This window comes from Acipenser ruthenus, chromosome 38 (genome assembly GCF_902713425.1).
Source record: "Acipenser ruthenus chromosome 38, fAciRut3.2 maternal haplotype, whole genome shotgun sequence".
Taxonomy (NCBI): Eukaryota; Metazoa; Chordata; class Actinopteri; order Acipenseriformes; family Acipenseridae; genus Acipenser; species Acipenser ruthenus.
This window is the reverse complement of record NC_081226.1, coordinates 6757258-6776031: the sequence shown is the minus strand read 5'-3', so window position 1 is coordinate 6776031 and position 18774 is coordinate 6757258. Positions and strand designations below refer to the sequence as shown.

The 18774-nt window shown below is 40.7% G+C and overlaps 2 protein-coding genes across 6 annotated transcripts in view; one reads left to right on the top strand and one right to left on the bottom strand.

Moving 5' to 3' along the window:
* The window catches only part of LOC117434026 (E3 ubiquitin-protein ligase RING2-A-like), a 30694-nt gene extending 26752 nt beyond the window's left edge, over window positions 1-3942 (top strand). For 3 of the 5 annotated variants that reach the window (XM_059008785.1, XM_059008787.1, XM_059008786.1), the window contains one exon: window positions 2379-2986. In XM_059008785.1, the coding sequence (XP_058864768.1) occupies window positions 2379-2480 (102 nt within the window). In that variant the 3' untranslated portion in view covers window positions 2481-2986. Of the gene's footprint in view, window positions 1-2378 lie in introns of all 5 variants that reach the window. The other 2 variants (XM_059008783.1, XM_059008784.1) reach the window with 1 other exon arrangement.
* A 3668-nt stretch (window positions 3943-7610) lies between these two features.
* On the bottom strand, window positions 7611-18451 carry LOC117964790 (small ribosomal subunit protein uS13). The gene is made up of 6 exons (XM_059008788.1): window positions 18350-18451; window positions 16861-16959; window positions 15390-15476; window positions 14130-14231; window positions 8377-8468; window positions 7611-7742 (listed from the first exon to the last, which is right to left on the bottom strand). Exons 1-6 carry the CDS (start codon window positions 18350-18352, stop codon window positions 7667-7669), a joined length of 459 nt encoding a protein of 152 aa, XP_058864771.1. The 5' UTR covers window positions 18353-18451; the 3' UTR covers window positions 7611-7666.
* Between the last annotated feature and the right edge of the window lie 323 nt (window positions 18452-18774).

The following is an 18774-nucleotide window of genomic DNA, read 5'->3' as shown; positions in this document are numbered from 1 at the left end:
TCGCACACTGAGACACACACACACTGAGACACACACTCGCACACACGTACACATACACACTGAGTCACACACTCGCACACTGAGACACACACTCGCACAAACATACACACACACACACTGAGACACACACTCGCACACACACACACTGACAGACACACACACACACTGAGACAGACACACACACACACACACACACACTGAGTCACACACACACACACACTGAGACAGACACAAACACACACACTGAGAAAAAGGGAAAACCACAAACAAGAAAGAAAAACTTTGGCTCTTTAATGTATGTGCTTTCTGTGTAGTCCTTTTCTTGTACATAAAATAGAAGTTTCCAGAATTTCCTGCAGACTCCCAGGGGTCCTTGAACCCCAGTCTGAGAGCCGCTGGTGGAGGACAGGGGCTCCACAACTCTGCAGTGTGGCTCTTTGGATTTAGAGGTGAACTAAAACATTTTAGGAATGTAAGGACAAAATGGTTGTCTTTTGGCTGAGGGTACAGTCAAAATGCCACAAAAGCAACATGTTTAGCAAACAGAATACTGCAGTAGGATTCTTATTTCCATCCCTGTACTGAAAGGAGCTATCGTTCCCAGACCAGTATACAGGTGTGCAGTAGTTGTATCGTGAGTTGAACCCTCTCCTCATCAGACCAGTATACAGGTGTGCAGTAGTTGTATCGTGAGTTGAACCCTCTCCTCATCAGACCAGTATACAGGTGTGCAGTAGTTGTATCGTGAGTTGAACCCTCTCCTCATCAGACCAGTATACAGGTGTGCAGTAGTTGTATCGTGAGTTGAACCCTCTCCTCATCAGACCAGTATACAGGTGTGCAGTAGTTGTATCGTGAGTTGAACCCTCTCCTCATCAGACCAGTATACAGGTGTGCAGTAGTTGTATCGTGAGTTGAACCCTCTCCTCATCAGACCAGTATACAGGTGTGCAGTAGTTGTATCGTGAGTTGAACCCTCTCCTCATCAGACCAGTATACAGGTGTGCAGTAGTTGTATCATGAGTTGAACCCTCTCCTCATCAGACCAGTATACAGGTGTGCAGTAGTTGTATCATGAGTTGAACCCTCTCCTCATCAGACCAGTATACAGGTGTGCAGTAGTTGTATCATGAGTTGAACCCTCTCCTCATCAGACCAGTATACAGGTGTGCAGTAGTTGTATCATGAGTTGAACCCTCTCCTCATCAGACCAGTATACAGGTGTGCAGTAGTTGTATCATGAGTTGAACCCTCTCCTCATCAGACCAGTAGACAGGTGTGCAGTAGTTGTATCATGAGTTGAACCCTCTCCTCATCAGACCAGTAGACAGGTGTGCAGTAGTTGTATCATGAGTTGAACCCTCTCCTCATCAGACCAGTAGACAGGTGTGCAGTAGTTGTATCATGAGTTGAACCCTCTCCTCATCAGACCAGTATACAGGTGTGCAGTAGTTGTATCGTGAGTTGAACCCTCTCCTCATCAGACCAGTATACAGGTGTGCAGTAGTTGTATCGTGAGTTGAACCCTCTCCTCATCAGACCAGTATACAGGTGTGCAGTAGTTGTATCGTGAGTTGAACCCTCTCCTCATCAGACCAGTATACAGGTGTGCAGTAGTTGTATCGTGAGTTGAACCCTCTCCTCATCAGACCAGTATACAGGTGTGCAGTAGTTGTATCATGAGTTGAACCCTCTCCTCATCAGACCAGTATACAGGTGTGCAGTAGTTGTATCATGAGTTGAACCCTCTCCTCATCAGACCAGTATACAGGTGTGCAGTAGTTGTATCATGAGTTGAACCCTCTCCTCATCAGACCAGTATACAGGTGTGCAGTAGTTGTATCATGAGTTGAACCCTCTCCTCATCAGACCAGTATACAGGTGTGCAGTAGTTGTATCGTGAGTTGAACCCTCTCCTCATCAGACCAGTATACAGGTGTGCAGTAGTTGTATCATGAGTTGAACCCTCTCCTCATCAGACCAGTATACAGGTGTGCAGTAGTTGTATCGTGAGTTGAACCCTCTCCTCATCAGACCAGTATACAGGTGTGCAGTAGTTGTATCATGAGTTGAACCCTCTCCTCATCAGACCAGTATACAGGTGTGCAGTAGTTGTATCGTGAGTTGAACCCTCTCCTCATCAGACCAGTATACAGGTGTGCAGTAGTTGTATCATGAGCTGAACCCTCTCCTCATCAGACCAGTATACAGGTGTGCAGTAGTTGTATCGTGAGTTGAACCCTCTCCTCATCAGACCAGTATACAGGTGTGCAGTAGTTGTATCGTGAGTTGAACCCTCTCCTCATCAGACCAGTATACAGGTGTGCAGTAGTTGTATCGTGAGTTGAACCCTCTCCTCATGTCTTTTGTCTTCACAGACACTGAATGGATCCCTGACGCTGGAACTTGTCAACGAAAAATACTGGAAAGTGAGCAAGCCCCTCGAACTGTACTACGCCCCCACTAAAGAGCAGAAGTGATGGGCAGAGGCGTGCACACCCCCCCTTCCCTTCCTCCCTGCTTCCCTCTCCCTCTCTTACCTTTCTCGCTCGTACGCAAGCACTCACTCACTGCCGCTCTCAAAATGAAACAGAAACACACACATGCAAAACTCGGGCAAGCACTCACTCACTGACACACTCAAAATGAAACGGAAACACAGGCATGCAAAACTCGGGCAACCACTCACTCGCTGACACACTCAAAATGAAACGGAAACACACACATGCAAAACTCGGGCAAGCACTCACTCATTGACACACTCAAAATGAAACGGAAACACACACATGCAAAACTCGGGAGAAAGACTGTGTTTAAAAACCCAGCGGAAGGATCTTCAGTGGAAGAGCTGCGTTTTGGGGTTTCTGTTTTTTTTTTTGGAAGACTGAGGACTGAAGTTTTGTATTCCTGTTATTAAGACTCTTTGACCACAACTACTGTTTGCGTGTGACTGTCTGTTTTTTTGTTAAATATATATTTAATTCTTCTTCCCTTTCTTTCACAAATTGATTTGACCTGTTTCTAGTAACATACAGGCTGTTACAGTGATGGCCGTGTTTTCATGATGTGAAGAGAATTGGAGTCTTGAGTCACTCCAGGGCTGGATATAAGAAACCCATTCCGTAGCACTTCCACTTACTGTTGGGTAACTGGACTTCTGTTCCATTACAGGTTTTAATTGAAACTAGATTTAAGGCTATGCAGGCTTTACCTTGTTAATTATTACCTTAACTTTTTATATGGAAAAATAATATTGCTATGTATCTAGGCAACATCCTTTGTAAAAAATAAAATAAAATAAAAAATACATCACATACCTGTGCCATGCAAATAGACTTTTGATGGTGGCTTTTATGTGTGTGTACATGCAGCATCCACGGGTATTGCATGGTAAATAAGTTACTATTATGAATAATAATAAGACTCCCATTGCAAAGCAGTTTGAGCCAGTCCAGGTTTTACATTCATTCTGTGAACTTAATAATATTAATAAAAACTCCAATTGCAGAGCAGTTTAAACCAGGTTTTACTTGTGAGTTAAATTAACACTGTAAAGTTCATTTTCAACAACAAAAAATGTAAGTGCTTGAGATGTGTCTGCAAATGTAAACCTGGCACATTGAAATACGCAGGGTGATTCATAATTGGCACAACGTTGAGGGAGCACCATGGAAACTGGAGGGTATGTGGAGGGTGAGACGCAAAGGAACATGTCTGACAGACACTCTGTGACACTCGTTTGGCCACCAGGGACCTGTTCAATAAACATTTCGGTAGAATGAAATCAATGCAAAATAATGTTGCACGAATTATGAATCACGCTATGTACAGTGCCTATAGTAAGTATTCACCCCCCTTGGACGTTTTCAGTTTGTTGTGTTACAACCTGAAATCTTGATGCATTTAATTTTTTTTTTTTTTTTTTTTTTGATTTACACAACCTACTCAACACTTGGAAGAGGCAAGAGAATTTTTATTGTGAAACAACAGTTAATGAAAAATAAAAAAACTGAAATGTCTTGGTTAGATAAGTATTCACCCCTCCGAGTCAATACTTGGTAGAACCACCTTTGGCAGCAATTACAGCTGAGTCTTTTGAGGTAAGTCTCTATCAGGTTTGCACATCTGGATTGTGCAATATTCACCCATTCTTCTTGGCAAAATTATTCAAGCTCTGTCAAGTTGTAAGAACATAAGAATGTTTACAAACGAGAGGAGGCCATTCGGCCCATCTTGCTCGTTTGGTTGTTAGTAGCTTATTGATCCCAGAATCTCATCAAGCAGCTTCTTGAAGGATCCCAGGGTGTCAGCTTCAACAACATTACTGGGGAGTTGGTTCCAGACCCTCACAATTCTCTGTGTAAAAAAGTGCCTCCTATTTCTGTTCTGAATGCCCCTTTATCTAATCTCCATTTGTGACCCCTGGTCCTTGTTTCTTTTTTCAGGTTAAAAAAGTCCCCTGGGTCGACATTGTCTATACCCTTTAGGATTTTGAATGTTTGAATCAGATCGACGCGTAGTCTTCTTTGTCCAAGACTGAATAGATTCAATTATTTTAGCCTGTCTGCATACGACATGCCTTTTAAACCCGGGATAATTCTGGTTGCGCTTCTTTGCACTCTTTCTTGAGCAGCAATATCCTTTTTGTAACGAGGTGACCAGAACTGAACACAATATTCTAGGCGAGGTCTTACTAATGCATTGTAAAGTTTTAACATTACTTCCCTTGATTTAAATTCAACACTTTTCACAATATATCCGAGCATCTTGTTGGCCTTTTTTATAGCTTCCCCACATTGTCTAGATGAAGACATTTCTGAGTCAACATAAACTCCTAGGTATTTTTCATAGTTCCCTTCTTCAATTTCAGTATCTCTCATATGATATTTATAATGCATATTTTTATTGCCTGCATGCAATACTTTACACTTTTCTCTATTAAATTTCATTTGCCATGTGTCTGCCCAATTTTGAATGCTGTCTAGATCATTTTGAATGACCTTTGCTGCTGCAACAGTGTTTGCCACTCCTCCTATTTTTGTGTTGTCTGCAAATTTAACAAGTTTGCTTACTATACCAGAATCTAAATCATTAATGTAGATTAGGAATAGCAGAGGACCTAATACTGATCCCTGTGGTACACCACTGGTTACCTCACTCCATTTTGAGGTTTCTCCTCTAATCAGTACTTTCTGTTTTCTACATGTTAACCACTCCCTAATCCATGTGCATGCATTTCCTTGAATCCCTACTGCGTTCAGTTTGAGAATTAATCTTTTATGCAGGACTTTGTCAAAAGCTTTCTGGAAATCTAAATAAACCATGTTGTATGCTTTGCAATTATCCATTTTCAATGTTGCATCCTCAAAAAAATCAAGCAGGTTAGTTAGACACGATCTCCCTTTCCTAAAACCATGCTGACTGTCTCCCAGGATATTGTTACCATATAGGTAATTTTCCATTTAGATCTTATTCTAGTTTCCTTAAGTTTACATATAATAGAAGTCAGGCTTATTGGTCTGTAGTTACCTGGTTGGGTTTTGTCACCCTTTTTGTGGATCGGTATTACGTTTGCTATTTTCCAGTCTGTCGGTACAACCCCTGTGTCAAGAGACTGTTGCATGATCTTGGTTAGCGGTTTGTAAATAACTTCTTTGAGTACTATTGGGAGGATCTCATCCGGCCCAGGGGATTTGTTTATTTTAAGAGCTCCTAGTCCCTTTAACACTTCTGCCTCTGTTATGCTAAAGTTATTTAAAATTGGATAGGAACAGGTCGACATGTCGGGCATGTTGTCCGTGTCCTCCTTTGTAAAAACCTGCGAAAAGTAATCATTTAATATATTTGCTATTTTTTCTTCATCTATGATTTTGCCATTTGTGTCTCTTAAACATTTAACCTCCTCTTTGAATATTCTCTTGCTGTTATAATATTGGAAAAACATTTTGGAATTGGTTTTAGCCCCCTTAGCAATATTGATTTCTATCTCTCTTGGCCTTTCTAACTTCCTTTTTGACTTGTGTTTGCAGTGCCAAGTACGCTTTCTGTGTACTTTGTTTTTGGTCCCTTTTAAACGCTCTGTAAAGTGACTTTTTTCGCTGAATATTTTTTTTAATTGATCTATTAAACCATTTTGGCCATTTTGTTTTAGATTTAGATTTCTCTACTTTTGGGATGTAATTGTTTTGCGCCTCTAGTACTACATTTTTAAAAAACAGCCATCCTTTTTCTGTGGATGTTTTATCTATTTTACTCCAAACTACTTCTGTTAGTCTCGGTTTCATAGTTTGCTTTTCTAAAATTGTCATTACTTTTGGGGTTTTAAAAAATATTTCAAATGAGACCATGTTGTGGTCTGAGTTTGCCAATGGCTCTCTGACCTCTGTTTTAGTTATTCTGTCTTCATTATTGACAAATTGCGTTAGGAAGCAGTCATTTGTCATTTCCACCATTTCAATTTCGTCCGTGGTGCCCCCCATCGGGTTTTCCCATTTTATACAGGGGAAGTTGAAATCCCCCATTAGTATGGCTTCTCCTTTTCTACACGCATTTCGAATGTCATTCTATAAGATTATTTTGCTCAGCGTCTGAATTTGGCGGTCTATAGCATGCTCCTATTATTATGCCCTTTGAATTTGTGTCCATTATTCTGACCCATATAGATTCTGCATTGTTTTCTTTGTCCTGATTTAACACCTGGGCTTCAAGACTATTTCTTATGTATAGAGCTACCCCTCCGCCTCTTCTGTCCTGCCTGTCTTTCATATACAGTGTGTACCCACCAATATTATATTCGTCTCCATCACTCTCAGACACCCAAGTTTCTGTAACACCTATCACATCGTAGTTACTTGTTAGTGCAGTAGCTTCAAGTTCTAACATTTTGTTTCTCAGACTTAAAGCATTTAGATAAATACATTTAGATAAAGATAGCCTGGCTTGAAATCATGTTGACCTGAAATGAAATGTCAAGATGACTGCATTCCTTTGTTTATGGACTTGTGAACAATCAAGGTGCATAAAAGGAAAACTTTATTTATGGAGTTTAGAATTATAAGAGACTGCACAATTTGTCAACTTTTTCTAATGGTTTTAATAATTTTTTGTGTATAGTCTAGTACATACCTCAACTTTAACTTAAAAGTTCTAAAACTAAAGGTATAGGAAACAAACAAAGAAACTGTTTTGTCTGCTGCACCAACACCACAAAAAAAAAACACTATCATGATAAATCACCAAGAACATTGGCTTGAACACCCGACCCCTCCAAATTAGACCAAGCTCAGTGCTCAGCCTGATCGTGGCAAAAGGGATCCAAATTTGAAAAACTGGAAGTATGCAACTAGAAGTGCACCAAAATTGTGCTTTTGTATTACACAGGATTTTGTGCCTTTCAGAAAATACAATAAAAAATGAAAAAGCATTTCCTTATACAGATCCATATTCTGTGTCAGTTTGTTTTTTTTCTCCAATGAAAGCCCAGGGACTGGCAAGTTTATAGGAGGCTAGGAGCAATTCATTAAAGATTGAAGATCCAGGCAGTCCTCGTGTTCACCATGCAGAGGGAGTGACAGACATGTTCGTGCATTAAAGAAAATAAAACACAAAAGTTCATTTTTTTTCTAGACTTTATTGAAACGGTGTCGTGGGCGGAGGGGAGAGAGGGTTACTTCTTCTTGGACACACCGACAGTGCGGCCTCTCCTGCCAGTGGTCTTGGTGTGCTGACCGCGCACACGCAGGCTGCGGAGAGGGAGAGAGGGGAAGTACATTTCTTTAACACACTGACTAATTGTATTCTTAACTGAATAACTTGCTTAACTGAATAAAGCTTGTTTTAAAAAAAATAATTGAAATTAAATTAAATAATCTTCACACATCTTAATTTTCTACTGGAATACCACACCGTTTTAGGTTTGCGAGATTCTTGTGTGATTTAGGAAGCTCCTCTAGTTCGAGCTATGAGAATTAAAGGGTCCCATTTATCATAGGAAGTTACGTGCAGCTTGTGTGTCTGACTTCACACTGATATCAGTCATTCTGCTTGAGGACCGACTATGGTCACTGTCAGTCTTTGTGACATTTACCCAAATAGTACAATGTCCTTTAATAAAAGGAAACTATTTGAAAACATAACAAAGAATGTCAGAGTTTGCACTTGACAATTATTGATACTAAACAGGATCAGTATACAATTCAAGACGAAGGTCTGTATGCTTCATGAACTGTAATCCTTAGTTAAGCTGCTATACCAAGTAGCAACAGCAGCTCTACTCAGCTTGGTAGCTCATGTGACTCCAAACAGCTGTTGTATGAAATCCTCAACAATGGTATTGACGGCAGACATTGTGTGCAACAGGGTTTATTGGTCTCTTACCCCCAGAAGTGGCGCAGGCCCCTGTGAGCCCTGATCTTCTTCAGTCTCTCCAGATCCTCACGCAGCTTGTTATCCAGACCGTTCGCCAGTACCTGAGAGACAGAGAGAGAGAACAAACTCAACCCATCATCCAGAACTATAAACTTTATACATTTACTGAAGATATTTCTAGTCAGTCATTGAACTTCAAGTTTCAAGTCCAGACCCCAGAGTAGAGGCTCAGACTTTATGTAACAGCATTGCATACAATGGGTGTAGGGAGAGTGCTACGGTCTTACCCAGCTTCAGTGAGTGCATATTCCAATGCAATATGAAGACTAACCTTTTATGGTTTACACTTCAAATGTTCTTGCTTTAAAAATATCCAGCGACCATTTCATTCAACATAATACTGAGAATAGGGTTTCCAGTAAAGCATTCAGAATCTATTTTTGTCTGCTGTCAGTATAACTCAGACAATGTTCTATTTCACTGAAATTAAAGTCTATTACTGCTGTAGTCCGTTTACTCTCTGGACATGTACTATTGTAATACTTTTGGAAGGTTACAAGAATACAACTCAGTGAAATCTCAGGAGTGTGGAATTCATATCGCCCAGCGAGGTTGTCCGAGGAGCAACCAGCTTTCCTGTTCCACTTTGCCTGTTGGACACACACAGGTTTTGTTGCTTTTTTCTCGCTACGTTCGTACTTCCTATGATGAAACACTCCGGGTAGATTTCTAGAGAGCCATGCAAGTTTCTGAAAACTCTGAATTGCAGAAGTGTAGCACATTCAGAAATACACACCTCTAAACTTCAAACCAAAACTATAGACTTCAATATATATCCCTTTAATTCTCAAACACAGTAAAACAAACATACTTCAATGAATACAACGATACTGACCAATTTACATTGCTTTTGTCTACAGTAGCAGCCCAGTAACGTTTGGCTGAACATTGAACGCAGTTACAAAAAGCTTCTACATATAAACTTCACTATAACGATCCCCCCCTTTAACAATCCCAACAGCAAGAACCCAAGCGATCACTTACAGGATCCAACCAGGCACAACAATCTCAGTGCGGACTGACACTGAACTTCTCCAGTGTGAATGTGTTATTCTCCCAGTGAAAACGAACACCATGGCTGACTCATATCCATCATTCAAATGCCATTTTGCAAACTTTAAGCGATTGTCCTTGTGATGTTTTCCTAAGAGTGGCTTTTTACTTGGCCTGTGACCATTGAGACCTTCACCATGCAATACCCGACGTATGGTTGAAATGGAAACCCCAGTCCCACTTGCAGCCAATTCACTTTGAATATCTTTGACAGTCAATCTCAGATTGTTATTAACCTTCCTCATAATTCTTATTCTTGTTCTTGGTGAAAGAACCTTCTTTCTTCCAGACTGAGGGAGCATTGTGACAGTACCATGAGTCTTGTACTTCTTGATAATAGAAACAATAGTTGAAATTGGGATACTCAAATGCTTGGAAATCTTCTTGTATCCTTCTCCAGGTTTTACGACAATAAATAATTAATTTTCTGCCTAAAGTCTTCAGATAGCTCTCTACATTTTCCCACATTGACTTATTGGTAATGACAGCAATCATCCTATGCTCAACCCTTTTATACTCTAAGAATGTTCACCTACAATCTAGCATTTTCTAGAATTAGGTTCTGCATTATCATTAATTTCTAGCACCTTGTAGACAATACTATCATACCATCAAAGGGTATGAATACTTTTGTATTTTCCTCATCCTCAAAAGCAAAACTTTTGCTACAAAAGATTTTTCCTAAATTCTTTGAGAAATTTCTAGAAATTATAAATTTCCGTTGTAAACCTTTGACTAACTGTATATACAGGGTTAGAAACTCCCGCTTGCCCGAGGTGAATTCAATCTGATGAGGACTAGTTGATGTCTGTCTCAGGAGTCCTCTGGGCGAGTACTTAAAACAAATGTACACATATACTCTCACGTTCAGTCTTGCGTTAAATGCTTGGGTGTAGCAGTGGTGAATACGCATTCACAAATAATGCTTAGAAAACAGACACTCTGAACTGCAACCTCCCTTCATCTCCCCTGAAATGCCAACCCCACTGAATGACGTTTTACGTTTGTGTTCTCCCTCTGCGCGGGATGTGAAGTTTATCGTTTGAATTTATTGAAACACGTTGCATCTTTTGAAGTAAGTGTAGTCATTTTACAGAAACAAAAATGAAAACTAATAAACAAACAATTACCATAGTGAACATTATCGTAGTATTTTGCTTAACCCTTTGCGGTCCATTGTCGGACTGGGTCCGACATTGCAATTATTCCTCACAGGTCCTTTGTCGGACTGGGTCCGACATCATTATAGCAACGCAATAAACGGGTGTTTAGTCGTTTTTTCTCCGGAAAAAGCCGAGAAAACCATTCAATTGCCGAGTGGGAGCGACAGGAGCCGAGACAAATCGAGGAAAAAAAAAAAAAAGGCGTATCTCATGAATAGTCATACATGGTATCAGGTATCAGATAACGGGGCGGTCATAGTAAACAAGCTGGCTGAGTGCGTCAGCGCACTGAGACTATCATGGACATTTGCAGAGCTTTTTTCAGATGTTATAGAAATAAAATAATGACTTGGATCGCATTATTGAGGAGTTTGGTGATGAAACGAGTGATCCGGAGATGATCGATCGGTATGTACGACTATTATTATTATTATTATTATTATTTATTTCTTACATAGGTGAACGCTATAGCAAACGAAAGGGTGGGGCGGGGCTGGAGATGCCTAGTGAGTGCTTTGTTGATATGCAGGGCCATTTAAACCCATTTGACTGTGAAAAAAAAATACTTTTAAACAGCACGTATAAAATTAACTGCGCGTGTGAAAATTAATTAGACCTGGCGTGCCTGACGCGCGATTAATAAATGGACCGCAAAGGGTTAAAACATAATAACACAATATATTCATAATAAAAGTTGAGTTCTTATCTATAAACAGTAACACATTTAAAGCTTGGGACTTGCTGTCTGTAGCTTGGTGTTTACATTATCGGCAGCATATTTTAAGTGATTGAAAGCTGAAATTACTTTAAAACACATTTCTATACCAATACAGTACTGGTAAGCGCTCAGTTTGTTTGAAAACCAGGCTTTAATAACGGGTAAGTGCACAGACGGTGATTCTGTGAGCACTCCGGGGCTCAACCACCAATGGGGGAAAATAAGGTCCCGCACAGTGCAAACAAATCACCTGTTCTGTCAAATTACACTGTGGATGCTTCACAAGCACAACTGTTATTGCAGTGTTTAAAAATATAAAATCCATTTATACAAAGTCTCCCAGCTTTCGTGAAAAGATCTGCGTTTCCCTCGTTTTTCTTTTGTATTTGTTAGGCTCTCATTAGCATCTATAGTAGATTCAGCATCCATCAGTTTTGGCAGATTCTACTGTACTTGCTGAAGCAGTTTTCTCCCACTGCTAATTAAAACAATAAAATGAAATAGCCACCTAACAATTTCATCCCAAGGGCTACAGCGAAACATACTGTCTTTAAATTGGGACTTTAGTGAAGACTGCATGTGTACATTAATTATTGTAGATAGTAATTCATAGCCAGCCAGGATTTTTGTAAATAGCAACACATGTAATGTACAATAAGGCCCTGTCCACACTACATAACCGATCTGGAGAACCGTACTCGAAACCGCTCTACTTAATCCAGCTGAAAGCGTTCACACTGAAGTACCGTTTCATGTTGTCAGGCTTAATGCGTCCACACACCATTAGAATAGTTCAGTTACAATTCCCAGCAGCGCAACGAACCGTGGAAATTAATACAACTGTATCCCACCATGCACTGTATTTTATTTTAAAATAATGTGTTATCCCCCTTATTAACAGAGGTCCATATTGCATAAATGAAATATAACAAGTATTGCAGAAAAAGTAAATCCGAACACACACACACACACACACAAGTAGGGCTTGAAGTTTTCAGGTTTTATTTTTAATCAGGTGAATCCCTTTAAACAAATTGAGCGGCTTCTGTTTTATAATTAAACAGAGAAAAAGCTGTTAATTACAAAACCATCTTTGTTTTTACCTTCATATCTTGCCTGAGCCTAATTCTGGTCCTCTTAATTTTATTTCAAACAGAGCTGACAAATTATGTGATTTGTTCATCCCCGATCCTACTTATTATTATTATTATTATTATTATTTATTTATTTATTAGCAGACGCCCTTATCCAGCATTTCATTTTTGCAGTCGCCTAATTTAACGTTGTGTTTTTGTTATTTTCCCCACTAGTTTAACAGGGATGTCCTGACTGATTTTTTTGAAGCATAAAAATGAATACCCAGTGCGGAGTGCACACTCATAGCAAGTCCTTCAGGCGCCTGCTCTGAGTATTTCACCAAACATACCACAACACATTTTGGGATATTGGAGGATACACAAAAAAATGTAGTTCGGTATTACAGCGTCCACACTTCTGATAAACCACACTACCTGATGCGATCTAATTAGAACCGGACTCGAGATACCTCCTGAGGTGGTCTCGAGTACGGTATTAAATGCTGCGTAGTGTGGACGCAAACCGTATTTAGCACTTTTAACCCTTTGCGGTCCATTGTCGGACTGGGTCCGACATTGCAATTATTCCTCTCAGGTCCTTTGTCGGACTGGGTCCGACATCATTATAGCAACGCAATAAACAGGTGTTTAGTCGTTTTTTCTCCGGAAAAAGCCGAGAAAACCATTCAGTTGCCGAGTGGGAGCGACAGGAGCAGAGACAAGTCGATACAAAAGAAAAAAAAAAAAGGCGTATCTCATGAATAGTCATACATGGCCCTGGTATCAGATAACGGGGCGGTCATAAGTAAACAAGCTGGCAGATAGTGCGTCAGCGCACAGAGACTATCACGGACATTTGCAGAGCTTTTTTGAAATGTTATAGTAATAAAATAATGACTTGGATCGCATTATTGAGGAGTTTGGTGATAAAGCGAGTGATCAGGAGATGATTGATCGGTACGTACGACTATTATTATTATTATTATTTATTTCTTACATAGGTGAAAGCGATAGCGAACGAAAGGGTGGGGCGGGGCTGGAGATGCCTAGTGAGTGCTTTGTTGATATGCAGGGCCATTTAAACCCGTTTGACTGTGAAAAAAAATACTTTTAAACAGCGCGTATAAAATTAACTGCACGTGTGAAAATTAATTAGACCTGGCGTGCCTGACGCACAGTTAATAAATGGACCGCAAAGGGTTAAGCCGTCTTAAATGCAACTAATACGGTTTAAAGGCATAGTGTGGACAGGGCCTAAAATAAACATTACTTTTTTTACACTGTCATCGGTGTGAATTTCAGGCGGAGCTTCATGGTCGGCAAGGTGACACAGCTGAGAGAATTTTTTCCTGTCATCCCTTCTGGTGCTGTCAGTGTCAGTTTCTCAGCACACAGTACAGTTAGTCGCTCAGTAACGATGTGCAAACAGGAGACTGACCCATCTGTATGCGCGTTTACAAGGGTGCTTTGTTAAAAAAAAAAAAAAATGTAAATCTAAACAGATATAATTAGGCAAAGTGTAACAGGAAAACTTCCTGTCCCGGGCGTGGTGCGATATGATTGAGGGCAGGTAAAATAAATGAAAGGAAATGGACTTCTAAAATAGCGTGATGCATCTACTGACATTTGACCTGCAAGGCAGAGGAATCGGAATGAGAAACCCAGAGGAAGAGAGAGGCAGGGTTGGGTTACCTGGCTGTATTTGCCGTCCTTCACGTCCTTCTGTCTGTTGAGGAACCAGTCGGGGATCTTGTACTGCCTGGGGTTCTGCATGATCGTGATTACACGCTCAACCTGCAGACACACACACGAGAGAGGGAGTGAGAGGCTGTTTCGGACCCAGTACTGCTGGTAAACCTGGTAAAACACATTTAGCACAGCGCTCTGATGAAGAGTATGTTGCAATTAATACACTTGTGCTTTGGGATTATTGCCGTCTTCTTCCTTTCTGTGGTTTTGCTGCTGGAAGGTATCTAACAAACATTTTCCCAGGACATGGCACCCCTACTTTGCAGTAAGTTGGGAAACAGTCTTTAGTGCTGGTATATACAGGTTTATCTCTTTCTATCTACACACACACTCCATATCCCTTCGAATTTAAGACGCACTTTCTAAACCATTTTCTTCTTCTCAAATGTCCTGCATCTTACATTAGAGTACAGTGATGCGGGTATTAAAATAGGCAACAAAAAATGTGACTCCAAGTGCACAATGAGCAACGTGACACTGCCGAAAAAAAGATGAAGAAACGTTACTGCCCGATCTCAAATCATCCATGACATACAGGCAGCCACTTTCAATTTGAACTGAGGCTGGATCTTTGGAAATACATATTTATCTGTTATTTTTTCCTCAAATTGAGGGTGGGAAATTTGGGCTGTGTCTTAAATTCGAGGGTGTCTTAAATTCAAAGGAATGCAGTACATTTGGAGGGGCATTGCTGCATGGCCGCAGTTAATCTAGAGCCCTGCATTCCATGACCCCAAAACATGCTACAATTATCCAGCTAACCATCATCCTCACCTCACTCAGCTCTCATCTCCCTTCCCTGTCTCACCTCATCCTCACTCAGCTCTCATCTCCCCTCCCTCCCCGTCTCACCTCATCCTCACTCAGCTCTCATCTCCCCTCCCTCCCCGTCTCACCTCATCCTCACTCAGCTCTCATCTCCCCTCCCTCCGCATCTCACCTCATCCTCACTCAGCTCTCACCTCCCCTCCCTCCCCGTCTCACCTCATCCTCACTCAGCTCTCACCTCCCCTCCCTCCCCGTCTCACCTCATCCTCACTCAGCTCTCATCTCCCCTCCCCCCCGTCTCACCTCATCCTCACTCAGCTCTCATCTCCCCTCCCTCCCCGTCTCACCTCATCCTCTCTCAGCTCTCATCTCCCCTCCCTCCCCGTCTCACCTCATCCTCACTCAGCTCTCATCTCCCCTCCCTCCCCGTCTCACCTCATCCTCACTCAGTTCTCCGGCTCGCTTGCTCAGGTCAATATCGGCCTTCCTCAGCACCACATGAGCGTAACGCCTTCCCACACCCTGAAAGAGAGGAGGAAACACAGGGTTAAATACTGAACCCACACAACTTCATATATTAGACAAGTATCACACACACATTGACAATTGCCCTTCAACCCCCTTGTATAGTCGTTGTATATATTTTTCTACTCCAATGGAAGTTGGTTTCTAACAGTACAGTAGTCTCCGTGTATAGGAACACCTCCTAAGAGAACACTTCTCCTAAGGCAACACCCTTGTGGTGAAACTGATTTTCCCCATTGTAAATGCTTCGGGCAAAAAGAACAGGAACTTCGCTTAAAAGAAGACCTCCTTGGCACTGATAGCGATTCGTTCACAATGGATACAGTACTGTTTTGTAACCTGATATATCAAACTTAAATTCAAATGGTTTATTCAGTCTTTTCAAATGTTGACTTGTCATCACACTGATTGGTTTATTAAATCTTTCCAGAACCGCCTTCATCTCATTGACTTGTTTTGTATTCTGATTTCCACGAGTGCACCTCATCTCTACAAAATGGCATGTAAACAAACAGCGAAACGCACCGCTGTTTCTACAAAAAATTGCTAATTGTTCGAGCTCCTGATAAAAACCTGAATCAGTCAGTCGCCGAGCAATTTGTTTCCCGTTCTGGTGAGTTACTTCACCATTCTGTTAATAAATGTGCATGTCTTGTATATTGCTGCTGCATTTTGTAACGTGTAGGGGTGCTGTGTACATTTAGTTTATTAATGTTAAGCTAACCCTCAGTAACAGCCATTATTTTTGCATCTGCCATCGTGATAGAAACACACCCGCCAGCTAATTTCAAAGTACATGTGATTTAAGCTTTTTGACCGTGTTGTTAGTTTGTCTGTTACTTTATTATTAGTTTATTAACAATGCCTGTTTTGCTTTTACTTGTTCAGTTCATTTCATATGTTGAGGCACGTGCGTCATGACAAGTAATACATATTTATTGATCAACTCGTATTGTGTCTGGTGGCTAACTCTGCCTTGTTGAACACTTCGCTTGTTTTCCGAGGGAGGTTCTTAGTCAGAGGCTACTGTATTATTATTGCTTCCAGTACTTTCACAATATCATTTTGTAGTTTCTTTGATTATGTGATGTTAAATAAAAAAGGTTTAAAATTAAGTTTATATAGTTTTTTTTTATTTTTTTATTTTTTTAAATTGGCTCAATTCTAAAATTGTAGATGATGCAAAACTTTTGGCCAATCAATTATACTGTGTTTGTGGCTTTATGGTGGTTAAATTCTAATGGAATTACATTGACTTGTACATCTGAACAGGACACTGTCCCTCTGTAGCCTTAATGAAAATAAACTGGAAGAATGCACTCAGCTAACACAGACACCATTTTATAGTGGTGTCAAACTGAACAGCACTGTGTTTCACTACCTTGATGGCGGTGATGGCGAAGGCGATTTTGCGTCGCCCATCTATGTTGGTGTTGAGAACACGGAGAATGTGCTGGAACTTTTCTGGGATTACGAGTGACTGCAGAGAAAAAGGAGAGAGAAAGGAGGGTTACTGACAGGGAACTGCAAACAGATCAACACAGTACCATATGAAACGAGTTTGTGCATCTCACAGCCCTGGTCATCCTTTTAAACTCATAACAGAGCCATCCCGAGCCATTCCTGATGTTCCAGTGGGTCTTCAGTGTATTCAGTGTGTAAACTGGAGCTCCCAATGTGAGACCTGAACCAATCACTGAAATCTGACTCGATTTACTGACATACTTCAGAATTAAAACTAATAATCCTAAAGCAGCATCTCAATTTGATTTCATTTGTCCAGTTAAAAAAAAAAAAAAAAATCTCCTGGATAATGTTGTTCCTCAAATTGTACTCAGTACTTCAGTTTCTTTGACAACTAACAAAAGCAAAACGACTAATTCCAAGATGAAGTTGCTGAATAATTAGTGTAGGGAATGTTAGTTATCTTTCTGGCCATGTACACTGTAGATCCAAACAGGACAGCTTTACAACACACGACAATTCCGAATCTATTCCACGTTCTGTTCAGTTATACTTTGATATTTAAACTTCACAAGCCATACATTAAATACATGCACTACGCACTAAGTTTAAAACGTCGTAAGAACATTAACGAGTCGTGCAACACGACTATCAAATGAGAATACACCGGTACAAACACAGAGCTCGGTATCGAGAGTCGTGGCCGCGCATCTTCCCTCGTACAGTAGCGGCCACATTCAATCCAAACACAGTCACTTGATTCTCGTTTTAAACACGAGATATCGAAATGCTACGGCATGCACTCGCACTATACAAACACAACCAGTATTGAGGTAACAGGACATCTCATGAGGGATAAACGAAAAGCGAGAATGTCTAACATACATACCGAGAGGAAGCGATACAACAGCAGAACAGATGCCGTTGCCGAAATAACCACTTCAGTGTAAATGCCACACACAGCACAGCGCATTTCTGAGTGAAACACATCGCTCGTGTATTATAGCTGCAGACAGAGCTCTGTACAGACACATGGCGTGAGAACTTCGCGGCCTTTTAACGAGTCAGATTGCTGCACTGTCGTATTAAACAAGCCATCAACGTGCACCACTGCTTGCGCTCATTATTACATGCAATTAAAGTAGCTCATTACTTTGCACAGACACATGACATTCATTTCATTTTAAACACACAAAGTGACTTAAACTGGAAAACAAAACAGCTCCGCGCGTAGGAGGTAACGCTTTCAACAATAATCCACATCTTGTTCCATCAATAACGGACTAGTCCATTAAGTGTATCCCTTCGGTGGCCCGTTTACAAGTTTCTGTGGCGCCCTGTCCAGTTTTAACTGCGATGTTTACAGATATTTCAGTAGCTTTTTTCACCGGCGAAAAATTCCTCACCATCTTTCCTGCCTGTCCCGTCTAAAAGAGGAAGTGAAGACGTTCTCGCGAGACTTTAACACATACGAGAGGGGGCGACTTCCGTTCAAAACTCGTCTGACTGGGGGGGGGGAAAGGATAATCTATATAATATTCATTTTTAAAATAAAACCGCATTTGATATTATATACATTAAACGGCTAACTGTTCTTTGTGTTATTCATTCTAGCATTGACTAGTAGTTAGTTAGTAGAATTATCTGGATAGTTCTACCACCTTTGTTGGGCTGGACAATCTTAATAAAACATTTCCTTCTTTCAATGCTTTAAGACCATGCTCAACAGAAAATAGAGTACAGTATCAATTGAATGATATATTGTACTAGCACGCAGTACCGAACTGAACTGTGCTGGCTTTGAGATATTGTACTGGCACATAGTACTGAA